Below are 26,262 nucleotides of genomic sequence, written 5' to 3'. Positions count from 1 at the left end.
AGAACCGCACATCCTCATGGAAATTGAACAACTTTCTCCTGAATGTTGACTGGATAAACACTGAAATGAAGGCAGAAATAAAGATGTTCTTCGAAACCAACGAGAATGAAGACACCACATACCAGAATCTCTGGGACACATTTAAAGCAGTCTCTAGAGGAAAATATATAGCAATAAGTGCCCACATGAGAAGAAAGGAGAGAACTAAAATTGACACCCTATCATCAAAATTGAAAGAGCTAGAGGAGCAAGATCAAAAAAACTCAAAACCTAGCAGAAGACAAGAAATAACTAAGATCAAAGCAGAAATGAAGGAGATAGAGACACGAAAAACCCTACAAAAAATCAATAAATCCAGGAGCTGGTTTTTTGAAAAGATCAACAAAATAGACAGACCACTAGCCAAACTAATAAAAAAGAAAAGAGAGAATAACCAAATAGATGCAATAAAAAATGATAAAGGGGATATCACCACAGATGCCACAGAAATTCAAACCATCATCAGAGATTATTACAAACAACTCTATGCACATAAATTAGAAAACCTGGAAGAAATGGATAAATTCCTGGACAGTAGTCTCCTCCCATGCCTAAACCAGGAAGAAGTCGAAACCCTGAATAGACCAATAACAAGGTCTGAAGTCGAGGCAGCAATTAAGAGCCTACCACCCAAAAAAAGCCCAGGCCCAGATGGTCTCACAGCCGAATTCTACCAGACATACAAAGAGGAACTGGTACCATTCCTACTGAAACTATTCCAAATAATCCAAAAAGAGGGAATCCTTCCCAAATCATTTTATGAGACCAACATCATCCTAATACCAAAACCCGGCAGAGACTCAACAAGAAAAGAAAACTACAGGCCAATATCCATGATGAACATAGATGCAAAAATCTTCAATAAAATACTGGCAAGCCGATTACAACAGCACATCAAAAAGCTTATCCACCATGATCAAGTAGGATTCATCCCGTGGATGCAAGGCTGGTTCAATATACGCAAGTCTATAAATGTAATTCACCACATAAACAGAACCAAAGACAAAAACCACATGATTATCTCAATTGATGCAGAGAAGGCCTTCGACAAAATTCAACAGCCCTTTATGCTAAAAACCCTCAATAAACTAGGTATCGATGGAACGTATCTCAAAATAATAAAAGCTATTTATGACAAACCGACAGCCAATATCATACTGAATGGGCAAAAACTGGAAGCATTCCCTTTGAAATCTGGCACTAGACAAGGATGCCCTCTCTCACCACTCCTATTCAATATAGTACTGGAAGTTCTAGCCAGAGCAATCAGGCAAGAAAAAGAAATAAAGGGTATTCAATTAGGAAAGGAGGAAGTCAAATTGTCTCTATTTGCAGACGACATGATTGTATATCTAGAAGACCCTATCACCTCAGCCCAAAATCTCCTGAAACTGATAAGCAACTTCAGCAAAGTCTCAGGATACAAAATCAATGTGCAAAAATCACAAGCATTCCTATACACCAATAATAGACTTAAAGAGAGCCAAATCAAGAACGAACTGCCATTCACAATTGCTACAAAGAGAATAAAATACCTAGGAATACAACTAACAAGGAACGTAAAGGACCTCTTCAAGGAGAACTACAAATCACTGCTCAACGAAATAAGAGAGGACACAAACAGATGGAGAAACATTCCATGTTCATGGTTAGGAAGAATTAATATCGTGAAAATGGCCATACTGCCCAAAGTAATTTACAGATTCAACGCTATCCCCATCAAGCTACCAATGACCTTCTTCACAGAACTGGAAAAAACCACCTTAAACTTCATATGGAACCAAAAGAGAGCCCGCATAGCCAAGTCAATTCTAAGCAAAAAGAACAAAGCAGGAGGCATCACACTACCGGACTTCAAACTATACTACAAGGCTACAGTAATCAAAACAGCATGGTACTGGTACCAAAACAGAGATATAGACCAATGGAACAGAACAGAGACGTCGGAGGCGACACAACATATCTACAACCACCTGATCTTTGACAAACCTGAAAAAAACAATCAATGGGGAAAGGATTCCCTGTTCAATAAGTGGTGTTGGGAAAACTGGCTAGCCATATGCAGAAAGCAGAAACTGGACCCCTTCCTGACACCTTACACTAAAATTGACTCCAGATGGATTAAAGACTTAAACATAAGACGTAACACCATAAAAACACTAGAAGGAAACCTAGGCAAAACCATTCAGGACATAGGCGTAGGCAAGGACTTTATGACCAAAACACCAAAAGCATTGGCAACAAAAGCCAAAATAGACAAATGGGACCTAATCAAACTCCACAGCTTTTGCACGGCAAAAGAAACAGTCAATAGAGTGAATCGGCAACCAACAGAATGGGAAAAAATTTTTGCAGCCTACCCATCTGACAAAGGGCTGATATCCAGAATTTACAATGAACTAAAAAAGATTTACAAGAAAAAAACAAACAAGCCCATTCAAAAATGGGCGAAGGATATGAACAGATACTTTACAAAAGAAGACATACATGAGGCCAACAAACATATGAAAAAATGCTCATCATCACTGGTCATTAGAGAAATGCAAATCAAAACTACATTGAGATACCATCTCACACCAGTTAGAATGGCGATCATTAAAAAATCTGGAGACAACAGATGCTGGAGAGGATGTGGAGAAATAGGAACACTTTTACACTGTTGGTGGGAGTGTAAATTAGTTCAACCACTGTGGAAAACAGTGTGGCGATTCCTCAAGGACCTAGAAATAGAAATTCCATTTGACCCAGTAATCCCATTACTGGGCATATATCCAAAGGATTATAAATCGTTCTACTATAAGGACACATGCACACGAATGTTCATTGCAGCACAGTTTACAATAGCAAAGACCTGGAACCAGCCCAAATGCCCATCGATGATAGACTGGACAGGAAAAATGTGGCACATATACACCATGGAATATTATGCAGCCATTAAAAACGAGGAGTTCACATCCTTCGTAGGGACATGGATGAACCTGGAAAACATCATTCTCAGCAAACTGACACAACAACACAAAATCAAACACCACATGTTCTCACTTATAGGCGGGTGTTGAACAAGGAGAACACATGGACACAGGGAGGGGAGCACTATACACGGGGGTCTGTTGTGGGGGAGGGGGGATAGTGGGGAGGTGGGGAGTTGGGGAGGGATAGCATGGGGAGAAATGCCAGATATAGGTGAAGGGGAGGGAGGCAGCAAATCATACTGCCAGGTATGCACCTGTGCAACAACCTTGCATGTTATTCACATGTACCCCAAAACCTAAAATGCAATAAAAAAAAAAAAAAAAAAAAAAAAAGAAAATGGAAATTATATCAAGTACTATCTCAGACCACAGTTGAATAAAATTGGAAATCACCTCCAGGGAATCTCCAAAGTCATGCAGTCACAGCAATTAAATAACCTCCTGCATGATCATTAGTTCAACAATGAAATGAAGATGGAAATTAAAAATGCTTTGAACTGAACAATAATAGTGACACAACCTGTCAAAACCTCTGGGTTACAGCAAAGGTGGTACTAAGAGGAAAGGTCATAGTCTCAAATGCCTATGTCAAAAAGTATTAAAGAACACAAATAAACAATCTAATGTCACACCTCAAGGAACTAGAGAAACAAGAATAAACCAAACCCAAACCCAACAGAAGAAAGGAGATAGTCAAGATGAGAAAAGAACTAAATGAAATTGAAAGAAAAAAATACAAAAATATAAATGAAACAAAAAGCTGGTTCTTTGAAAAAGAAATAAAATTGATATATCATTAACAAGATTAACTAAGAAAAGAGAAAATCCAAATAAGCTCAATTAGAAATGAAACAGGAAATATTACAACCAACACCACAGAAATACAAAAGATCATTCAAGGCTACTATTAACACTTTTACATGCATAAACTGGAAAACCTAGAGGAGACAGATAAATTCCTGGAAAGATACAATCCTCCTAGCTTAAATCAGGAAGAATTAGAAACCCTGAACAGACAAATAAGTAGTGAGACTGAAAGAGTAATAATAATAAAAAATTGCCAATGCAAAAAAAGTCCAGGACCAGATAGATTCACAGCTGGATTCTATCAGGCATTCAAAGAAGAATTGGTACCAATCCTATTGACGGTATTCCACAAGATAGAGAAAGAGGAAATCCTCCCTAAAACATTCCATGAAGGAATATTATGCAGCCATCAAAAACAATGAGTTCGCGTCCTTTGTGGGGACATGGATGAACCTGGAAACCATCATTCTCAGCAAACTGACCCAAGAACACAAAATCAAACACCGCATGTTCTCACTCATAGGCAGGTGTTGAACAATGAGAACACATGGACACAGGGAGGGGAGCACTACACACTGGGGTCTTTCGGGGGGAAATAGGGGAGGGACAGCGGGGGGTGGGGAGTTGGGGAGAGATAGCATGGGGAGAAATGCCAGATATAGGTGAAGGGGAGGAAGGCAGCAAATCACACTGCTACATATGCACCTATGCAACAATCTTGCATGTTCTTCACATGTACCCCAAAACCTAAAATGCAAAAAAAAAAATTTAATTAATTAAAAAAAAAAAAAAGAAATATTCCATGAAGCCAGTATCACCCTAATACCAAAACCAGGAAAGGACATAACAAAAAAAGAAAACTACAGACCAATATCCCTGATGAACATCAATGCAAAAATCCTTAACAAAATACTAGCTAACCAAATCCGACAGCATGTCAAAAAGATAATCCACCATGATCAAGTGGCTTTCATACCAGGGATGCAGGAATGGTTTAACATATACAAGTCAATAAATGTCTTTCACCACATAAACAGAAATCACATGATCATCTCAGTAGATGCAGAAAAAGCATTTGATGAAATCCAGCATCCCTTTATGATTAAAACCCTCAGCAAAATTGGCATACAACAGACATACCACAATGAAATAAAAGCCATTTGTGATAAACTCACAGCCAACATAATACTGAACAAGGAGAAGTTGAAAGCATTCCCCCTGAGAATTGGAACAAGACAAGGATGCCCACTCTGACCACTTCTATTCAACATAGTACTGGAAGTCCTAGCCAGAGCAATTAGACAAGGGCAGGAAATAAAGGGCATCCAAATCAGTAAAGCGGAAGTCAAATTATCACTGTTGCTGATGGTAAGATTGTATACTTAGAAAACCCTAAAGACTCCTTCTAAAAGCTCTTAGAACTGATAAATGAATTCAGCAAAGTTTCAGGTACAAAATTAATGTACATAAATCAGTAGCTCTGCTATACACCAACAGTGACCAAACTGAGAATCAAATCAAGAACCCAAACCCTTTTACAATAGCTGCAAAAAATAAAGTATGTAGGAATATATCTAACCAAGGAGGTGAAAGATCTCTATAAGGAAAACTACAAAACACTGCTGAAAGAAATCGAAGATGAGATAAACAAATGGAAATACATCCCATGCTCATGGATGGGTAGAATCAATATTGTGAAAATGACTATACTGCCAAGAGCAATCTACAAATTCAGTGCAATTTCCCATCAAAATACCACCATCATTCTTCACAGAACTAGGAAAAACAATCCTAAAATTCATGTGGAGCCAAAACAAGAGCCCACATAACCAAAGCAAGACTAAGCAAAAAGAAATACCTGGAGGCATCACACTACCTGATTTCAAACTATATTATAAGGCCATAGTCACCAAAACAGCATGGTACTGGTATAAAAATAGGCACATAGACCAATGGAACAGAATAGGGAACCTAGAAATAAAGCTAAATACTTAGAGCCAATTGATCTTTAACAAAGCAAACAAAAACGTAAAGTGAGGAAAGGACATCCTATTCCACAAATGGTGCTAGAATAATTGGCAAGCACATGTAGGAGAATGAAACTGCAACCTCATCTCTTACCTTATTAAAAAAATCAACTCAAGATGGATCAAGGACTTAAATCTAAGACCTGAAACTAAAAATTCTAGAAGATAACATCAGAAAAATCCTTCTGGACATTGGCTTCAGCAAAGATTTCATGACCAAGAACCTAAAAGCAAATGCAGCAAAAACAAAGATAAGTCAATGGGACTTAATTAAACTAAAGAGCATTTGCACAGCAAAAGGAGCAGTCAGCAGAGTAAACAGACAACCCACAGAGCGGGAGAAAATATTCAGTCTATACACCCAACAAAGGACTAATATCCAGAATCTACAAGGAACTCAAACAAATTAGCAAGAAAAAAAAAAAGTGGACTAAAGACAGGAAGAGATAATTCTCAAACAAAGATATACAAATGGCCAAAAAAAAAAAAAAAAAGAAAAAATGCTCAGCATCACTAGTGATCAGGCAAATGCAAATCAAAACCACAATGTGATACCACCTTACTCCCACCAGAATGGCCATTATCAAATAGTCGAAAAATAATAGATGTTGGCATGGATGTGGTGAAAAGGAAACACTTTTACACTGCTGGTGGGAATGTAAACTAGTACAACCACTACGGAAAGCAGTGTGGAGATTACTTAAGAACTAAAAGTAGAACTACCATTTGATCCAGCAGTCCCACTACTGGATTATCTACCCAGAGGAAAAGAAGTCATTATACGAAAAAGATACTTGCACACACATGTTTATAGCAGCACAATTCACAATAGTAAACATGAGGAACCAGCCCAAATGCCCATCAATCCATGAGTAGATAAAGAAAATATGGTTGAGTAGTGGCATACTACTCAACCATAAAAAGGAATGAATTGATGGCATTCGCAGCAACCTGGATGGGATCAGAGACCATATTCTAAGCGAAGCAACTCAGAAATGGAAAATCAAACATCGTATATTCTCATAAGTGGGAGCTAAGCTATGAGGATGCAAAGGAAGGCATCAGAATAATACAGTGGACTTTGGGGACTCAGAGGAAAGGGTAGGAAGCGGGTGAAGGATAAAAGACTGCAAATTGGGTTCAGTGTATACTGCTCAGGTGATGGGTACACCAAAAATCTCACAAATCACCATTAAATAACTTACCCATGTAACCAAATACCACCTGTTCCCCAAAAACCTATGCAAATAATTTTTTTTTTTTTTTGAGACACAGTCTTGCTCTGTTGCCAGGTCAGAGTGTAGTGGTGTCATCTTGGCTCACTGCAACCTCTGCCTCCCGGGTTCAAGCAATTCTCCTGCATCAGCCTCCTGAGTAACTGGGACTACAGGCATGCACCACCACACCCAGCTAATTTTTTGTATTTTTAATAGAGACGGGGTTTCACCATGTTGGCCAGGATGCTCTGCATCTCTTGACCTCGCGATCCACCCACTCAGGCTCCCAAAGTGCTGGGATTATAGGCATGAGCCACCATGCCCAGCCACAAAATAAAAATTAAAAGAAAAAAAAAAAACCTATCATGGCTTTTCCTGTTTTGATGCCTGTCTTCTAAATCATAATCCTTAAATGGGCCTAAGACAAAACTCATTATAACCTCTGCCCCACTGATGTTCTAAGTTAAATTAAAAATAGATTTCTTAAATATATATGTTAATGTCTATTAAGCCAGATAAGGAGACCCAAAGATAAACATCATGTTCATTGATTCGGTGCTTGCACCAAGTTATGAAGTCATTCGTAACCAGCAATTTATTAGTATCACCAAGCACTCTGGAATGGGCATATGGGATTCTTGGTTTATTTATTTATTTTTACTTTTGTTTAAATATGTAGAAAATGCTGAAAAATAGTTTACACATTATTTTCTCTCCAGACAAGACAATGTTGGCAGAAAGGATTCCTGTTCCCTCTAGTCCCGTTCCTATAGCAACCATTGACTTGGTACAGCAACAGACAGAAGACGTCATGCCACGCATTGAGCCCAGACTTCCACCCAAGAAAACGAAGCACCAGGAAGAACAGGAAGATGTGAACAAACCAGCCTGGGGAGTCAGCTCTTCTCCCTGGGTGACCTTTGTCTATGCACTCTACCAAATTAAAGAGATGATGCAACTCACAAGAGACAACCGTGCTTCTGAGATACAGCCTTTACAGGTATAGTTCCTCTGCTGGGCTAGCAATATTACCTGTCGTCCAAGATGCCTTAACTGGGCTTAGTTGTTTTAATTATTCACTTTTCATTCAACAAGAATTATTGAAAGTCTGGTGGGGAAATAGACATGCAAACAATTTCAGTACTCTGAGAGCACTGAGTAAAAGAATATTCTCCCATAGAGAGAATATTCTGCCTTACAGAGTTCAGGAAAACGTCAGAGGATATGATTCTTTCACTTCTTGAAAATAATAAATAAATCCATTCTTTCCTTGTATATTTCTTTTAAATTTCAGTGTTGATAGTTGCCAGTTGAAAAGAAAATATATGTTTCATACCTTCGGGAACCATATTTATTAATCTCTGTAATTCCAAAATTCTAGTGGAGGCATTATATATTATAGGACAACAATAAATATTTGTTAAATTAATCTGAGCCACTGTATGGATATAATAGGACACTTAGTGGAATTATATTTGTGCAGGTGACATCACCTGAAAAATAAGTCTAAAAGTGTGATTTTCATGTCCCCAGAGGAGTGGTATCTCCTGAGTAAAGTAAGATCTTTCCTGAGTAAATCATGTTGATAAAAGTGTGGATAATTTACAGGTGTATCCTCACTTTGGAAAACGAGTGTAACTTCCATAGATTGTTTAGCCAAAGAAAGAGACCCAGTTCCCCCGTTTTATAATAATCACTCCCTTTTACTTGGTAAGTCATGTCAGCTCTGACTAGAGTAGCTTCAGGGACACATTAAAAAAAAAAAGGAGAAAGATTTAAAAATAAGGGTAACTTGAGTTATTCCCCTTTCAGAAAATCTTATAAGCTAACATAAAATCTTTGTGAAATTTTAACTTTATAAGCTAACATAATCTTAATCTTAACTTTATAAGCTAACATAAAATCTTTGTGAAATTTTAACCAAATCTGGTTCTTTACTGATAACCATATGCATGCCAGTCCATGCATGATCCTATTTATTTATCAAGATAATAAACTCACTGCTCAGGCAAGAACTAGACATTGGAGTGGGAGGAGCATATACAGGATTTTAATACCTTAAAGCAGGAAGACAAAGGAGAAAGGGTAATTTTATTATCCGCTGCTTGAGTAGCAATATTTTCATTACTTTGTGTACTCATCCTTATTTTCACAGAAGCCTATTAGGCTTAAGCCAAATTAAATATTTTTCTGTTATGTTAGGATTAATAAAAACTGGCAGGTATACTGTAGTTAGAAGTCATTATACTAAGTTTCTTTTTCTTACATTGTTGAATCACAGAAATGAAAAATTTTGGGGGAGTGCTCAGCTAAAAAGTGATGGGTACTAATTTGGGGGAGAATCCATTTAAATTTTTTTTCTTATTTGTACAACCAATATGGCATTTATAGAAATTGCTGCTGGTGATGTTATACTCATGGTTACTTACAGTTGGTTACACAAGTGCTTGTTTACATTCACTTTTTTATGTGGCTGTCTTATCTAACCTTTGGTGCACATTTTGAAATATCAAATATATATTGGGACTCAATTACAGGACATTCTTTCCCAGCTCTGCCTCCAGGGATGAGACCCCTTACTTACTTCCTGTTAGACAGTGTCTTCTGGCTCTTGGATTCTGTAGTCCTAGCAGGCGGCCTGAGTTTCAGTTATTCCATAGTGCTTGCCTAGCGACTTGCCACATGGCCGGGGGGCGGCGCTCAGTAAATATTTGCTGATGTAAATTGTTTGCCAAGTAGTAACAGGCATTTTGGTAGTAATGTTCCTTTTCCACAAGACACGTCTGCTTATAGTGTTTGTGTTTTTCATGCGGCTCTGGCAGTTGCACATAGGAAAGGAGATGAAAGGTAAGACATTCTATCCTTATTCCTCTATTACTTGGTCCCTGATATGGGCACTTCCGGATGATCTCCCCATGTTTCCTCTCTTACTTGAAAACATATATTAAAAGTTGGATTAATTTGCTATCACTGATCATGATGCATCTCCTGTTTTTTACCTCCAGGGGACCAATGAGAATAGGGAAAATTCTCCTGCTGGTAGAGCCCAGCCTGTCCCATGTGAGACTCACTCTGACCCATCTAGAAACCAGCCATCCCCTGACACAGCAGCATCTCAGACACAGACCAGCTCTGCTCACCCCAGTGTGGACCCGCGCACAGAGGAGAGTGAAGAGCAGCAGGCTCAGCCGGCCGCGGGAGAACACTGAGGGCGTCCTGCTCATCTCACACCCTGCATGGAATCAGGCTCCTCAGCCAGGACACAGGGTGAGGCCCCCCAGCCAGGATACACCTCCCCTGGAGGAGCACAGCACTGCATATGCTTCTAAATATCTAAACTCATTAACATGGAAACACACACACAGGAGCTACAGTACATATTGGCAGGAAAAGGTAAACTTCCGTAATCCCCATTGGAATTACAACAGGGAAATGGAGTTCAATGAGGGCTTTCAGTTCTTTGGTTGGTTAAGGATGATAGAATTTCTCTGCTAGTGCAGTAAGAGTTGAAACCAGCAGTTACAATAAGTGGAGGGAATGAAAGTGTTTTGAGGTGAATGTTGATATAATTTCCCTCTTCTGATTATTTATTCTAATTATTTGGTTCTTAATACAAACTGGGAAGAAATAGAACTCATCTATACTTTTGTTTTTCTTGAAGAGAACCATTTTAAAAATTACAAGATATATTTTAAAGGTAACCAGATAAAAGTAGCACATGTGCTTTTGTTAAAAATAAAGTTAAAAGTGAAAGTTAAAAAATGAAGTTAAAAGTTTCATCAGAAACTTTACATATCTTTAGCAGATATATTTTTGTATGTGTATGGTATATAATGGAAATAATTCTTTGAGCAACAGAAGCTATTATTGACTACTGCAAGCTAAGCTGAGCTTAAAAATGCCTTTTGTTTTGAATGGGCTTTGAGAAAAAAAAAACAAAACAAATGAGGGATTATTTCAAATCAACCAACCAACTCAGTATCCTGTGGCTTGATAGACAAGAGTTTACTAAATATATTGATACTGTAAATAGCCTCTCTTGCTATTTACTATCTTATAGTGATTCAGGCTGTAATTAGCTGAGGGAATGAGACACACACAAAAATCACTGAATTCCTAAGAGTTCCTTTAACTAAGCAGTACTATTTACAAATAACAGTATAAGATTTAAGTGCCTGGGGGAGGGATACAATTTTTAGAAATTACATATTGGGTCAGTTTTGTTTTGTTTTTGGTGAGAAAAGGTGGTAAATAGGAAACTATGAATGGGAAGGATGGCAATAAGTAGCAACTATACTTTCCAATAACTAAAGAAAGAAATCTCAGTATACTCCTTCTCATGAAGACACAGTCAGATGCTGGACAATGTAGTGTATGCAAATGCAAACGTTACAACTGCAGCCAGAACAATGGCTGGGTGGGTCACACATAAAGCTTGCTGCTTAAAGTCAAAGCAGAAGAAATAGGAAACCTGGGGGGAGTGTGGAAAAGGGACACTATTTTAGCTGAATAAAGGTGAATTCTATAATTTATAATAGCTGTGGATGAGCACAGGACAGAGGAAAGAAAAAAACAAGAGTTAGAAATGAGCAACTCACCTTACCCTCTGACCCTGATTAGACAGGATCAACTGTAAAGTGAGGGCTTCTCCATTACACCATAGTCCTGCCCAATACTGCATTTGGGATAAGAAATTCTACACTTGGATGTCTAGCTTCACCACAAAACACAGCTTAAAAATAAAATAACTGAAAGAAGTAGAATTCAGCAAGTAGTTATTTTTTGCACTTGAACTGAAACGTACTGTAAATTATGACTCATTTTAAGTGACCTTTAAAATCAGATGTATTTATTATACTTGTGTAATTATAGAAATAAAGAAATGGGTGACAGGCTGAACCTCACCTATGAATGTACAGTATGTGGATTTGTGAAACTGACTGTAGGAAGTCAAAAACTTATACTGTATCTTGTGTTTACAGTTCTGATTTATTCCTTTGAAAAGCCTGCTGTTTTGGAAATGCACAGTTGACGTTGAAATAAAAATAAATACCATTTTTAAATGTTTCTTAAATGACAAAGATGTGACCAAACAAAAGTCCTTTACTCTGTAATGAATGAGACCAAATTCAACATGCCTTTGTTATGGAACACTTACTGTGACAGCAGAATCGATAATGCAGTCATTTCCAGCCTTGTGAGCTGACACCTTCATGGGTTTGTGTACTTTGTGACTGACTTTTTCTTCCTGTCCCCAAAGTGCCATATGCTACTTTAAAAAATATTAAAGTGAATTCAAATTAAATTTTTATTTGAGATTTTGTTCTTGAGGTCCCTCAACACACGCAGGGGTGTCACAGAGCCCAGGCTGGTAATCACTGCCTTAATGACTTACTTCCTACTCTTTCTCCTATGGTTGTAGAAACAGTAAATTACCCAAGTGCTGCACTTGTGTGGATTCAAAGAAGTTAATTGCTAATTATTAAACTACTACTCAAGTCTTAAGAATAGATTATAATACATTGTCCAGCAGGCAGTAAACCTTATGAAAAGTGTTAAGGAATTCACAGGAAGAGCAATGCTGCTTTACTGGCTTATTAATCCTGCCATGGGTCACATCAAGTGGATAGTTGGCTAATAGCTTCCCTCTGATTGGCAGTTCCTTCCGGTACTGCTGAAGTGGGGACTGCTGGTAGTACTGAGACCATTACTTAGGCAATATTCCTCTCAGCCAATTTGGAGTTAAGCAGTGAATCTAGGAAAAGGTAACCACAGCTGTGGATATTGGGTGCCTGTAGTGTGCTAATGAGATGATCCTTTTGCCCTTAACAAAAACTGGAGGTGTACATATCACTATCCCCATTTTAAATAAGAGGATTCTGAAGCTAAGTTTAAGTTATGAGCTCAAGATCACAAAGCCAGGATTCAAACTCAGATTTTCCTAGTGTCAAAGGCCTGGTCCGCCCCACCCCAGGAGGCCAGGAGGCCATTCCCTGCATCTGTTGTGGTAGAGGAAGCCATAAAACAGCCTAGCCTAAACCATTACCATACATGCCTGATATGCATATGTATGTGGTTATATTTCCATTTAGGATTTCTAGATATTCCTAGATTCCTAGAAATCCTTCAAATTCTTGATGCTTTGTGAATTGTAGGAACACCAGACCCTTTATACTCTCGAGGTGAGTTGGCTGGATTGATAACTCTGCACAGGAAACCCAGAGGTTGGTAGAGACTCTGGCCAGAGCCATGGGAATCAGGAAGGGAAAGCAGACACACCTACAGCTCTGTATCCAAGGCAACAGCATCATAGAATAGCACTGTCCAGCAGGACTTACTGAAAAGATGGAAAGTTCTCTATTTGCCCTGTCCAGTACAGTAGCCATAAGCCACATGTGGCTATTAACTGAAATGTGGCTAATTTTCTGGGGAATTAGGTTTCTAATTTTAAACCTACACATCGCTCATGGCTACCATATTGGACAGCAAGGGTATAAAGGAAGAGATCACCTTCGGGGATCTCTGGGCCTGTTTACTCCGCTTCAGTGTGAGGGGTGAGAGATGAAGATTATGTTATTCTGTAAAGATGAGGGTATGCTTTGACAGTGACTGTAGGTAAGAAAGAGGTGATTTTCCATTTGGAAGTTCTTCCACCCTTTGGTGCATGGAGACAAGACAAAGGCTACTTTTGAAGTCCCAAACCACTCCTAGGCTTGTTTAGTAAAGCTTTGAGAATATCTGGCTTAAGAATTCCAAACCATGGAGCAGTTGGGAGACAGACTGGTGCCTAGGTGGGGACAGAAAAGGGGTGAAAGCGGGAGTGGTTTGTCAGATCTCAGAAAGTAATTTACGTTTTGCCAGGACAAACTGGCTTCTTATAAGGGAGTAACTGGAAACTGGCTGATATCTAACATGGGAGAAAAGTGAGCCAGTCTAGCTGAGTGCTAGTCCAGCTAGGTACCTAATTCTCAACCAGCTGCCATCTGCTTCAGGCAGCTAATACAGGACCACTTGCCTCCCACTAAGGCTCCAGGAAAGTTGCAGTTTTTAGATGACAACCCAAGGGACCTTACAGTGTTGGGGTTAGGAGTGTGGGCTCTGCAGTCACACTGTTTGCATTTGAGTCCCAGCTCTGCCAGTGAGAAGTTACACTCACATAAAACATATCTGGGCCTCAGGACCCTCCTCTGTAAAACTGAAGTGATTACAGTATGTACATTACAGGTTGATGTCTGAAATGAGTTATCTGACACACAGTGTGTGCTTCATAAATACTGCCTCTCTTGCAAAGCAAAAAGCCCAGGGCAGGAGGATCGCTGTCTCATTTCCCCAACCAGGGTCTAGCACTATTACTTTATTGCCATTTAAATCTATAATCATATTCCATTATCACAATCTACAGTGCCATGCTATACATATTTACCTCTATCTAGTAAGCTGTACAATAAGGCATTCATTTCCAACATGCGTTTAAATATTAAGTGGTTGGGGATATGAGTTAGTTAAGAGAGAAAATTAAGGAAAATATAAGTTGAAGAGGATGGAAAAAAAATGGCAACAATGATATTCCATAAAGTGCAAAGTCTGCAGAGAGAGGTTCTAAGTTCCATAATTTTCATTTTCCTTTTCTTCTTCAAGGTGTCAGCAAAAGTAAACAATAATTTTATAATCATTTAACAAATTACATACCATACTCTTTCCGACAGTCAGTGGAAGATGCTATTCTTTTAAATTATAAACTTATATTTGAAAAATGTCAGGATTTTTTTTGTTGCCTGAACAGATCACTGGCATCTTAGAAAAATAACATGTAGACCAGTGCTACTCAAAGTGTGCTCAGGGACTGGTGCTGTCAAACTACTGCTGGTATATGACAACACAGAAATTAAACATTTCAAAATATGTATGGCAAGCTGACATTGTCATGACATTATGATCATCATGCTTATATTCTGTATGTCTTTTAAAGATTATTTCATTTTTCTAATAATTTAGTGTATCTTTCAAAAGTATTACTTGTGATGAACTATAGGGAAACTGGTCCATCAGCCCAGACAGCCTGAGAAGCACTGACAAGGGTCACAGACTACAGTGTCCATAGCTGCGGAACACAAATGACTGGTATGCGTGTAAGATCAGCAGCTGTAGTTACCTCTTGAGTGCATTATCCATGGGGTCATTTCCTTAATTTTCTTAAAAAGATAGCAATAAAGCAAGTAGAACATGAGCCCTGGAAGCAGACACATAGGAGCTTAAATTCTGATTCTACCACTTTAGCTACATGTGTCCTTCAGCAACCTTCTCCTACCTTCTGGGTCTTTCCTCATCTGTAAAATGAAAATACCAAAACATATCACAAAGTGGTCATGAAGCGCAAATTAAGAGATATAGAAGGTGCCTCATATAGTGCCTGATGGATCTCTAATAAATGTTGGTCTTCTTTCCCTTTCTCTTTTTAATCAGTCTTTTTTGGAAAAAGGACCAAATCTAAAAAAAATCAGATTCCCAAAATTGTTTAAATAATAAAGAGAAGCTACCCACTAACTGCATCTTCCAAGATTTATCTTTGTAAATATAGTACTCATTTTAAATTTCTGGTGACCTATTAAGGTATCACATTCAGGAATCATAGCAGAAATATACAGTTACCTTTAAAAGACAATCCAACTCCTAGGCCAGAGAAGATTTTACCATATCTGAGTAAAAATATTCCCATCAGAGTGGGTGGGATGTTGGTCATTAATGAAGATTAGAAAAACAGCAGTCAGAGAGGAAACTGTGGGCAGGACCTGCATAAAGAGATGGTCTTTGTCAACAGACCTGGTATCTCATCCCATTAGCAAGGCTAACCCCATTAGGGTGGGGGTGGGGATGGCATCTGCATTAAACTCTTTGGCCTCATGACATTAACCATGTGAATTAAGTAACAAGCTCCCTTTGTTTTGTTTCAGTTCACCAAGCAGCCACCTTATAATTTGATCCCTTGTAAATCTGTCTTCTGAGAGAGAATCTCCTAGTCATATAAATTCAAGTGTTTTTATCCTTATACTAGTTATATTTTTGGTTATGAATCACTACCTGTACCAACTATATGAATTGGCTCACAGGAGACCGGTCTTATGGTGCAATAACAAAAAGCAGGTTCTGAGTCAATAAGGCTAACAGTCACACCCAAATAGTTTACTCTTCAAGTCATGCCACCCAGCAGGCTCTCTCAGAAGGCAGCTTGCCAGTGTTGTCATCTAAAAGTACCTCTGTCTTCCCGCAGGCTTCTTCAAACTTCCACATCCATTATGTTACCTATGCCTAGGATCTTGCTTTCAGCTGGACAAGAAAAACTAATTTATAAATTTGTACATCTCTACCGTGGGGAACAACCACATACAGAATAATGTAAGAGACTATTTCTTTAGTTGACATCATTTCAGGATCTTAATTCTCCCACATATTTAGATATTTTGATGTAATCTATCATCTATTCCAAACCTCTTAAAATCTAAATATCTAAAATTTTCGTATTTTAAAAAAAAGTCATAAATGGAAATATTGTATTTCATGTCAGATGGACATTCCCCTGTAATTCAGCCCTTAGTATTACTGGCAAACCATACAACTAATTCACAAAGCATTTTTTGTGATATGTAAAATGTGTTTTAAAACCTTTTAAAAACAACACTTGAATGATATGATTGTTTAAGCGTGGCCACCTACACTACATCTCACCCACACATGTGGTGTCAAACTATCCAACTTACTAACAACAGTAAGTTTTTGTAGGCACCAAACATAAACAATAACGTAACAAAGGGATCTGTTAGGCTCCATAATTGTACACCTGTGGTATGTGAAGCACAAAGCCAACTTCCAACCACCTGTGAAGGGCAGACCCATTTTATTGAGTGGTCATTTAAACTGTTCAAAGGCCTTTAAAACGGAAGGAGGAGAGAAGAGGTGAGGGACATAGCGAAGGGAAGGGAGGAGAGAAAGGAGGGAAAGATTTCTTACAAGTTATCTGTACATTGCTTGATGGGGATTAGAATTGTGATCAGTACTATACTATACCCCAAATCAAATGAAAACAACATAAATACACTAAAAAATCACAAGTAATGCTTTTAATTGTTTAACTTGTCATAGTAGTCACAAAGCAGAAACTGACAAACCTATGATTTCCTCTAAAAACAAACATGGAAAACAATATCCTGAAGGACTGCTGTTCTTCTCCCTTTGGCTGTTTTTACTGTGATGGTTACACCTGGCTAGCTGCCCACAAGGAGCTTCTTCCTTCCCTCAGCAGTACCTCTTCATCTGGCCCAGTGGCTGTCCTGGCTGGGACGTACCCAGCAGCCCCAGCAGATTGCTTATGTGTTATTTACTCATATGCTTATTTTGTACCACACAAGCTTCCTCTTAGGAGACGAACTTGGTGAGCACAGGCATTGATACATCTGCTACATTTATATTACCAATAAATATAATTATTTAAAAAATCATTTTAAACCACAGGAAAAATGTTCAAACTTCTGTTTACTCATAAAATAGTTACCATAAATCTGAATGGGAAATATATCCTTTGGTTTTTTTAAAATCAAAGTCTATGTAAAGGCACAGATTAACATTAGTGACTATTACAAAAAGTAAAAGTTGCTAGTATGAAAAGATGTCTGGCAAAAACAGACCTGTAAATACTGACATACTACTTCAAAGAGCAACTATCATTTGAAAATCAATCTAGAAAATTCCAGATGGGTAGCCATGTTGTTCTTTCCTGACAGAAAAACTCTACTAAATTTGGCTCAGGAAAGCAGCAGTGCCAAAATTCTGTCTATCCTTCCCCCATAACCCTTGTCCTAATAAAAAGATTATTTTTATGACCTCATCACAGCAAAAAAGCCTAATTTGGATTCTCAGAATCAATTTAGCAACATCTTAACCTTGAGAATGTCTTGCCATGTTCAAATCTTTTCTTAGATCTATGTTTTGGCCTTCTTTCCTCAGGGTCAAAGCTCACAGTCAGCCCCTCATTCCACTCCAGATTTTAATATCATAAATAAGAAAAAAAATTGTTTTGTAAGAAATTGTTATCAACACATACAGCTAAACAATTTTTAAAAATTCAAATTCAATTCAAAATGTCACAAGAGGTTAAATGCCTTCAATTTCAAAATACAAAAAAAAGAAAGTAATCATAGTATCTAATCCTTACATATGTATATAAAAATCTTATGTATGTATAAAAAACTTTAAAATATCTTAAGAAACGTTTCCCTTTATCACAGTTAAATAGCAAGTTGGCCATTATTGAAAAATAAAAAGTCAAGTCACCAACATTGTGAGGCCTGTGGCTGTAGGGAGATGGCTCCTAAGCTTGTACCTGAAGATCTTTTCTACCTGAGTCAAAGGATACACCAGGGCTGGATTTCTACCAGTGCTGTCTCTCAATGTGGTCTTGCACATGATATTTAACCTCTCCAGAGCTCAATTCCACCACCATTAGCATTTTCCAAACAAGTGTTCCAAAGAATATTAATCTCATGAAAGAGTTCTGTGGTCAAATTAAGCAAGAAACTGCATAATTTCTCCCCTTTGGGAGATTCACAGTGCACATGAGCATGAATAATGCCTCTGAGAGGTCCTGAGGAACATTAGTTTAACTTCGTATCAATCTTAGTTGACATCAGGATACCTTTACTAACTAACACTTAGTAGTATCCCGTGAGCTGTACTCTGGAAAACAACTGGTCCAGCATGTCTCAGGTCTCTTTTTGGACTTATACTGATGAAATATAGGAAGAGTATTTCAGAGTTCTCTGGCACAGGTTCAGGGGATTAAGAGTGGTGTGAGTGCCCTGGTCTCAATAAAGCACCTGTTCGTGCTTACTAGCCCTTTGAAGAACATCATTCTCCTGTTCCTAATGAAAGTCTTCATTCAAGGAAAGTGGCAATGGCTGTCACAGAATCTTGATACCCACCTACAGTACAATAAGTAGCAGAGCTTACCAAGAATGCTAAGTTATTTTCAAAATGGGTTAGTTTTCCTTCCCACAATAACTTTTCTCCACAGCAAATGTTTTTGCCACTGTTCACTAGAACAGTTCTCCCTAACTTTAACAGACCCCCTGCTCTTTACCCATTTCCTTGTCCAGAATGAAGTCAACTTGAAGGTTGAGTGTCAGGAAGTACTTGGGTTAAAGAGCTGCTCTTCCAAAAAGGCACCCCCAAGGCCATACTGCTCTTCATGCAGACTGATTTCTTCAGGTGATAAGTGGCTTCCTCCAAGAACAAAGTCTGCAAATCTAATAAGTTTTTTGTTTTAAATGAAGTTAATGTTATCTCAGGAAGGTTTATTTGAAAGATAACATGTTCCCTTGCTATTTATCCCCTTTAATTAAATTTGACTTCGCATCAATAGAGGGTGACATTTACACAGTGGGTGTAAAAATGGGAATGGCTTATGTGATCCCTCTTAAGACAGCTATTCATGGAAAGGGCAGAGAAACAAGCAGACGTAAAAGCACTAAGTGAGCCAAACGTACCCACTCCTGTTTTCTAATTCCTTCTTGTCTCTATTTTTTATTAGTTTCAATTTATTATTATTCATTATTTTGTGTCAAATACTTTCCCCCTTCCATCTTTAATTTGAGGGCACTGTTACCTGGATAAAGTTATAAAGAAGAGAAAGCAATAAGGAAAAATGCTGGGACAGGTGTCTTTCTTAGCGAATTTTAAAAATGATTTTCCACACCAATAGAAATAGAAGCAGTCACACATCCTATTCCATCTTCCCTTCCCATAGGGAAGTTATCTTTATGGCCTTCCCTATAAAACATCAAATAAATATTTACTCTAACATCAGCAGTTCTGCTGTGCAAAGTCACAGTACTGAAAAAAGGACCTCTGACAACTTCTACATCATCTGTTATCCAGGGAAATAGTCTATTTCTACACTGAAGTGCCTGTACCAAACCATCATATTATTTCCAAAATCATTCTGAACTAAACTATGGTCGGAGCAGCAGAGCAGGACTTACTTTCCAGGAGTGTGGAGTCTGGAGATGACCAGCCACGAGGGGAAGTCGGGTTTTCGGCAGGTCCGGCGCAGCTCCTCCAGAGCGCTATTTGTTTCAGCATCAGCTTGCTCCCTGTACTCATCTTCCGTAAGATACTTCACCACCAGCTCTTCTGATGGAAACCACTGCTTCAATCTCCTAAAACACATGGCATGTGATTACCGCCTAATTCAATCCTTAAGATTTACAAAAATACGTATCTTAGATAGTAACTGTAATAATACTTCTTAACTTCCTCTATATCATATCTATACTTTTTTATTGCTGTTATCATGACTGAGGTATAGTGAACATGTATTTTGGGCCTGATAGTACATTTCCCCATTTTCTGGACCATCATAAATAATGTCCTAAGGCATCTGAGAATCAATTTCTAATACAGATGTTAATTGTATTTTTCTTCCTCAGTGATTCCTAATCACACAGTCAGGCAATTAAAAGCCTGTTTTTTGTTTTTGTTTTTTTTTTATGCTAGGCCTGTTGATTTTCTTGGGTACTAACAGAAGCAAGCCTTTGAAATGTCCTTTTATGCAGACCCTCTAGAACATTGACCATTTACTCTCCAGACCAAGAACCTGGGAGGATTTGTGGGATATCACTTCCACCTAGTGGTGGTGATTCTGACTAATCCTAGAGAGAAAGAGCAAATATGGTACAAAATTTATAGTAATTCTTCCTTTATTACATGCCATGTGGCTCATGATTAGACTTTCTTTTTCCAATCAGGAAAACCCTAAATCTCATAAAATGTAGGAACCTAAAAATTTAGGAATCTAAGAATCTCCTAAAAATAGTAACAATAATAAGGTTTTTAAAACGTTTGTTTTATTTATGAATGAGTTTTTAAAAATATTTTGGGGTGGCTTTAAATTTAATCAGAGATTCCAAAATATAAATGAGCATCAGAATTATTAGGATATCATATTTATTTAATATATATTTAAATATATATATAGTTTTTTCCTGAGGTTTGTGACCAAAGAAATCTATTATATTTTAAAGATCTTATAGTTGATGAACTAGATTAAGGAACCAGTGACATAATTTCCTTCTCCTTTTCTGAATACCAATGAATGGTTTTCCTGCAGGAAAAACCCTGGATGCTGAGCCAGAAGACCTGGACACAGTCCTGGCTTTGAGGTTTATTCACTATATGAACTTGGGGAATTCCTTAACAGTTCAGAGTCTCACTTAGCTCATATGAAAAAATAAAAATGGAAGCAATAATATCTATGTCATCTACTTCTTAGGTCACTGTACAGGTCAAATGAGATATTTTGTGTAGTGTGCTTAGCACAGTAAGTGGCCTACAGTAAGTGTTCAATAAGGATAATCAAAATAAGTTACCATATATTATTAAAATATAAGTAAACAGCTCTTTTCAACTAGAAAGTACTATACAACATCAATTCCTGTTTCATTCCCTAGTTCTTTATATAGTTATTCACTATCAAAATTTTAAGTTGAGGAAGTTATAGTACATTTTGATTATTATAGAACACAGTAAGTGCACAAAAGAACCACTGTGCAGAATGCACTTTGCTCTTGGCAGGGAGTTGGATAGTTAAAGGGAAGGAAGACGGAACTCTATCCTGGGTTCCTCAGGCCACAAGCCTGGCAAAGGGCCAGGGACCTGAAAGATGTTGGGGGGCGGGGCAGCCTCACTGACAGAAGACCTCTGGTGTTCCTAGTCACTGTCTGCCTCGGGCAGATGGGGCAAAGAGAGACCCAGTCAGCATCAACCCTCCAACCCTGCCCTGCTGCCTTTCATCCCTGCCAACATCTTCTGTGTGGGCTCCCTGTTCTGTCACTGGTGCAATTTTAACCCGGTGATATTGCAACACACACAGTTAGCAGTTCCATAAACTACCAATCACCATAGTGTCCTTCCTCACAACCCATTTTACCTCTTGAACATTTATTCACTCCCTCTTCCAGCCTTGGGTCTCATGGTCCTAACCTAGGTACTTATCATCTCTTGCCTGGACCACTGTGATGTCTGATAACTGTTCTCCTGCCATAGGGACCTCCCCTTTATATCCACTTGCTGTGCCAGAAGACAGATGGGCCACATCCCACCAGCCAATGAGTATTTATGGTCTCTGGTGTGATTTCAATGTATTTTTAATTATTTTTATTTTTAAGTGCCAACATTTAAAAATCCTAAGATTTCACATTCTAATCCTAATTCCCATTTCCAGTTTTTTTAGAAAACCAGTAGATCTGGCAATGCAGGACCCATATTCCCACAGAAGAGAAATCAGCTCAAGCTGAGTGGTGACAGCCCCATTTTCAATGATGTTGCTTTGCAGAATTTCCCACAGTCCTCCTGGTCACCACTGCCTTACCCCTACTCAGCATCACTCACCATAGCTTCTGTCTCGGTCCTAAGCAACTAGTTTGATAACTGCTGTACAGGCAGCAGTCAGAGAGGACTAACTAAAATGTCTCATGTAAACCCCACTGTGTACAGGATTGTTCTAGATTGCTTAGCAATGGCCTGCCATGCATCTGGCCCATGCCTACCTTGCTTGCTGTACTAACAGCACTGCCTGCCTCCTGATGGTACCAAATAGGGCTTTCTCTCCATCAGGAAAGCCCTCCACATTTATTCATCTGGTTATTTTTATTCATTCTTTAAGATTCAGCCTAGTAATGTCTCCTCCAGGAAAGCTCTCCTGGCTTTCTCTATATACCCTTGGTCCCTGGGCAAGTTTCCATGTTAATACTTAAAAGAGATAGACATGTATGCCTATGCCTAGCAAGTATACCTCAAGGGTAAGAACCATCTCCATCTGTGCACCTGACATGAAAACAGCTGCTCAGACTCGATGACTGAGGAGAGACATAACAAAGCTGTGACGACAGAGGTTACTTCACCTTTCTTTTTATACTTCAGAGCGTGTAAGCCTTAACTTAAAACCTAAGAGAAAAGAAAGTCCTAAATACAAATAATACCTTTCAATCATTTATGATTCATTTCTGTTTCCTAACTCATAGCTCATATGCACAGCTGATACCACTAAAGCAGTCTTTGGATCTAATTAAAGAATATGTTGAATAAAAGAAGAAATTTTAGGTAACCCAGAGCCCAAGTACTTCTGCCACGGACTCTAGTGAATTCTGACTGAGCTCTAATTACCTGGTAATTGGTGGTACACCTCTGAATGATTAATGAAGACTATGCATAGAGATGGGATCACATGTTTGGGGCTGTCTTCCCCTCTATACCCAATCTTGCTCAGAAAGAAATCTCCAGATTAAATGTAATTATGAGATTAAATATGATGTGTGCAAAAACTCCCCCAAATAATAAAACTAGAGCTCAAAATGTCAAATTTGCTGTGGAAAAAAACTGATACATACCACCTCATATAACTGAATGCTCTCAGTGGGTAGTGCAGACTCCAGGAGGACATGAGGAGGATTATGGCTGCATAGGCAAACTGAGGCATGGCCACACCAGCATAGACCAGAATCAGAGAGAGGAGCCGCAATGTCCACATTAGAAGACTTCTGCTCCTGTCGTCTGAAAGGGGCCCATGCTTGTAACAGACAACAAAGCTGAAAAATCCAACTATCAAGACATAGCCTGGAAAAGTGGAAGAGGTAAACTAATATAAATTTAAATTTGAGACATTATGTGAAAAACCTGGCAAAGCCTTGACTTAAAGGTAAAAACTATTAGAGTATGTTAATTTTTATTTTCTTTTCCCAATGACATAAGGTTGAAAATGCACATAGGGCGTTATTCCTTCCATATGAGCTACTTCGCTGACTTTTGCAATAATTTGGGATGTACACTCATTATGATAATATATGTTTGTCTATATTTTAGTCCAGTGCACTGACTAGACAAATGTTATCATGATTGCTTTGGTCAGGAAGAAGTCACAGTTGTATGTCACCATTGGCTACAAATCCTATTTTTTATTTTTACTTTCTAGTCATAAGAGGAAAAGGTAATTTTACAGTGGAGGCAGTCACCCTCTGAATCTAATGTTCAGTCTCATCATTATGATGGTGAGACTATAAGCTATTCTGTGTCTCTGGGTATCATCCAAGGTGAAGTGCCCAGTGCCCAGCACCTCTTAGGTATTCTGCCTTAAGTGTTTAATTTGTATTTAACCAAGCCTTGAGATCTAATTTCCAGTTTACCGAAAACACGCAGAAGAGAAGAACATGTTAAATTCTACCATAAAAAAGTCATCAGATAAATCTAGAAGGTGGACATTCTATAGGACAAGCTTGGTCTCTTTAGCATATCACTATGATGAAAAAGGAATTGTTATGGATTAAAAGCAATTTACAGGACAAAACAGATGCTAAATGTGGTTCTGGACCATATCCTGGTTTATATAAGCCATCAAGAATGGGGAATGACCTGGGTAATAGATTATTTTATGTAATTATTTTTTAGATAATAATTAACTGATTATATGGGAAAGGCTCTTGTTTTTTAGAGATGAATAGCAAAGTATTTAGGGGCGCGTACCATGATATCTGTAATTTAAAAGTAGCACAAAAAGAAGAATGAGCTAAAAAGACAAAATTTTCAAGTAAAACAAAAAACTTAATTGCTTTTGAGGGAAGTGAACTTATGTGAGAAATCTGGTGCTAAAGGTTAGGAGAAAATTGATTCTTTCGTTGTCCATTACTTTCTTATTAAAATAAACAACAAAACCATTTATTTTATAACATAAGGAAAATAAATGGTTTCTTAACCTCTCTGTTTCTGAAAAGTCAAGTTTTCATTATTCATTTATATTTAGGATTTCTCACCTTTCCTACTGAATACTTAAGAGAAAGAAATAAGCAGCTGCTTTTCAGAGAAATGCTTATATTACAAGTTAGATGTGGTCAGAGCTTAACCACAATTCAGAAGCATGTGAATTCAAGAGACATTTTTTTTTTCTCTTTTGATCATTACTATAGAAAACTAAGAAATATGTCATAGGGAAATCATCTAAAATGAGATCTAAATGAACTGAAATCACCAACAATGGGAATAAGATAAACAAAATATTATTTTTAGTAGCACCTTTCCTCAGTTCATAATGAAAATTTAGACATTGGAGAGAAACGTCTATCAAAAGAAGGGCTCTAGTTGTACATCTCAGTTTTACCAATCACAGAGCGTATTGCTTTTCTATTTACCTACCTAATATATATGTCCTGTTTTCATACCACAGCCACTTCAGATCTTCCATCAACTGGTACACAACATAAACTGAAGCAAACCAACAACCAACCATTAGAGCCCAAAAGGTGCTATACTGTGTGTGGAAGAAAATAAATGACATATTTTTTGGTTCATTCACTCTCATAAAAATAAAAGCAAACAAATAAACCTTTTGTATCAGAAACTCCTAAATCAAACTGAATTGAAGTCAATTTTTAAGAAACTCCCTAGGGTCTTAAGACATGGTCCACAAAACAGCAGTAGCGGCATCACATGGAGCTTGCTGGAATGGCAGAGTTGTAGGCCCCACCGCAAACTGCTGAATCAGAACCCGCATTTGAACAAGATCTCCATGTGGTTTGCATGTACACTGAAGTTGTAGAAGCACTGTTACAAAGAATAAATGTATCTCAAAATAATGCTGCTGTTGCAAACTTTAATCAGTGTAACTGCAACACCACCATCATGAATTATATATTTATCCTCAACTAAGTTCAGTGTGTTATTTTACTGAAGGTATGGCTGGGCACAGTGGCTCATGCTTATAATTGCAGCACTTAGGGAGGCCAAGGCAGGTGGATCACTTGAGGTCAGGAGTTCAAGACAAGCCCAGGCAACACAGTGAAACCCTCTCTCTACAAAAAATATAAAACTTAGCTGGGCATGGTGGTGTGTGCCTGTATTCCCAGCTACTGGGCAGTCTGAGGCAGGAGGATCACTTGAACCCAGGAGGCTGAGGTTGCAGTGAGCTGAGATCATGCCACTAAACTCCAGGCTGGGCAACAGAGCAAGACCCTGTCTCGAACAAACAAACAAACAAACAAACAAACAAAAAGGTGTGTTGGGAACTAATAATAATAAAAAAATCCCCAGATGTAGCAGTGCTGTTATTCAAGGCCCCAGTGGTTCAGCATCATGAGATTCCCAGCTCAATAAATACACATTTTC

General features: G+C 38.2%; 2 protein-coding genes across 7 annotated transcripts in view; one reads left to right on the top strand and one right to left on the bottom strand.

Moving 5' to 3' along the window:
- The window catches only part of MFSD6 (major facilitator superfamily domain containing 6), a 97,897-nt gene extending 80,635 nt beyond the window's left edge, over positions 1-17,262 (top strand). For 3 of the 5 annotated variants that reach the window (XM_064373233.1, XM_021672016.2, XM_064373232.1), the window contains exons 6-7: positions 7,782-8,062; positions 10,068-17,262. In XM_064373233.1, coding sequence (XP_064229303.1) covers positions 7,782-8,062; positions 10,068-10,271 — 485 coding nt within the window. In that variant the 3' untranslated portion in view covers positions 10,272-17,262. Of the gene's footprint in view, positions 1-7,781; positions 8,063-9,884; positions 9,910-10,067 lie in introns of all 5 variants that reach the window. The other 2 variants (XM_064373235.1, XM_064373234.1) reach the window with 1 other exon arrangement.
- The window catches only part of NEMP2 (nuclear envelope integral membrane protein 2), an 81,017-nt gene that overhangs the window by 36,451 nt on the left and 18,304 nt on the right, over positions 1-26,262 (bottom strand). The window contains exons 6-9 of one of the 2 annotated variants that reach the window (XM_012464135.2): positions 25,294-25,408; positions 23,499-23,724; positions 20,094-20,270; positions 17,153-19,358 (exon numbers count right to left, since the gene is read on the bottom strand). In XM_012464135.2, coding sequence (XP_012319558.1) covers positions 19,235-19,358; positions 20,094-20,270; positions 23,499-23,724; positions 25,294-25,408 — 642 coding nt within the window. In that variant the 3' untranslated portion in view covers positions 17,153-19,234. Of the gene's footprint in view, positions 1-17,152; positions 19,359-20,093; positions 20,271-23,498; positions 23,725-25,293; positions 25,409-26,262 lie in introns of those variants that run through there. The other variant, XM_012464137.2, reaches the window with a different exon arrangement.

This window comes from Aotus nancymaae, unplaced genomic scaffold, assembly GCF_030222135.1.
Source record: "Aotus nancymaae isolate 86718 unplaced genomic scaffold, 86718_ANA_hifiasm-v0.15.2.pri h1tg000008l, whole genome shotgun sequence".
NCBI lineage: Eukaryota > Metazoa > Chordata > Mammalia > Primates > Aotidae > Aotus > Aotus nancymaae.
This window is presented reverse-complemented; position numbering and strand designations above follow the sequence as displayed.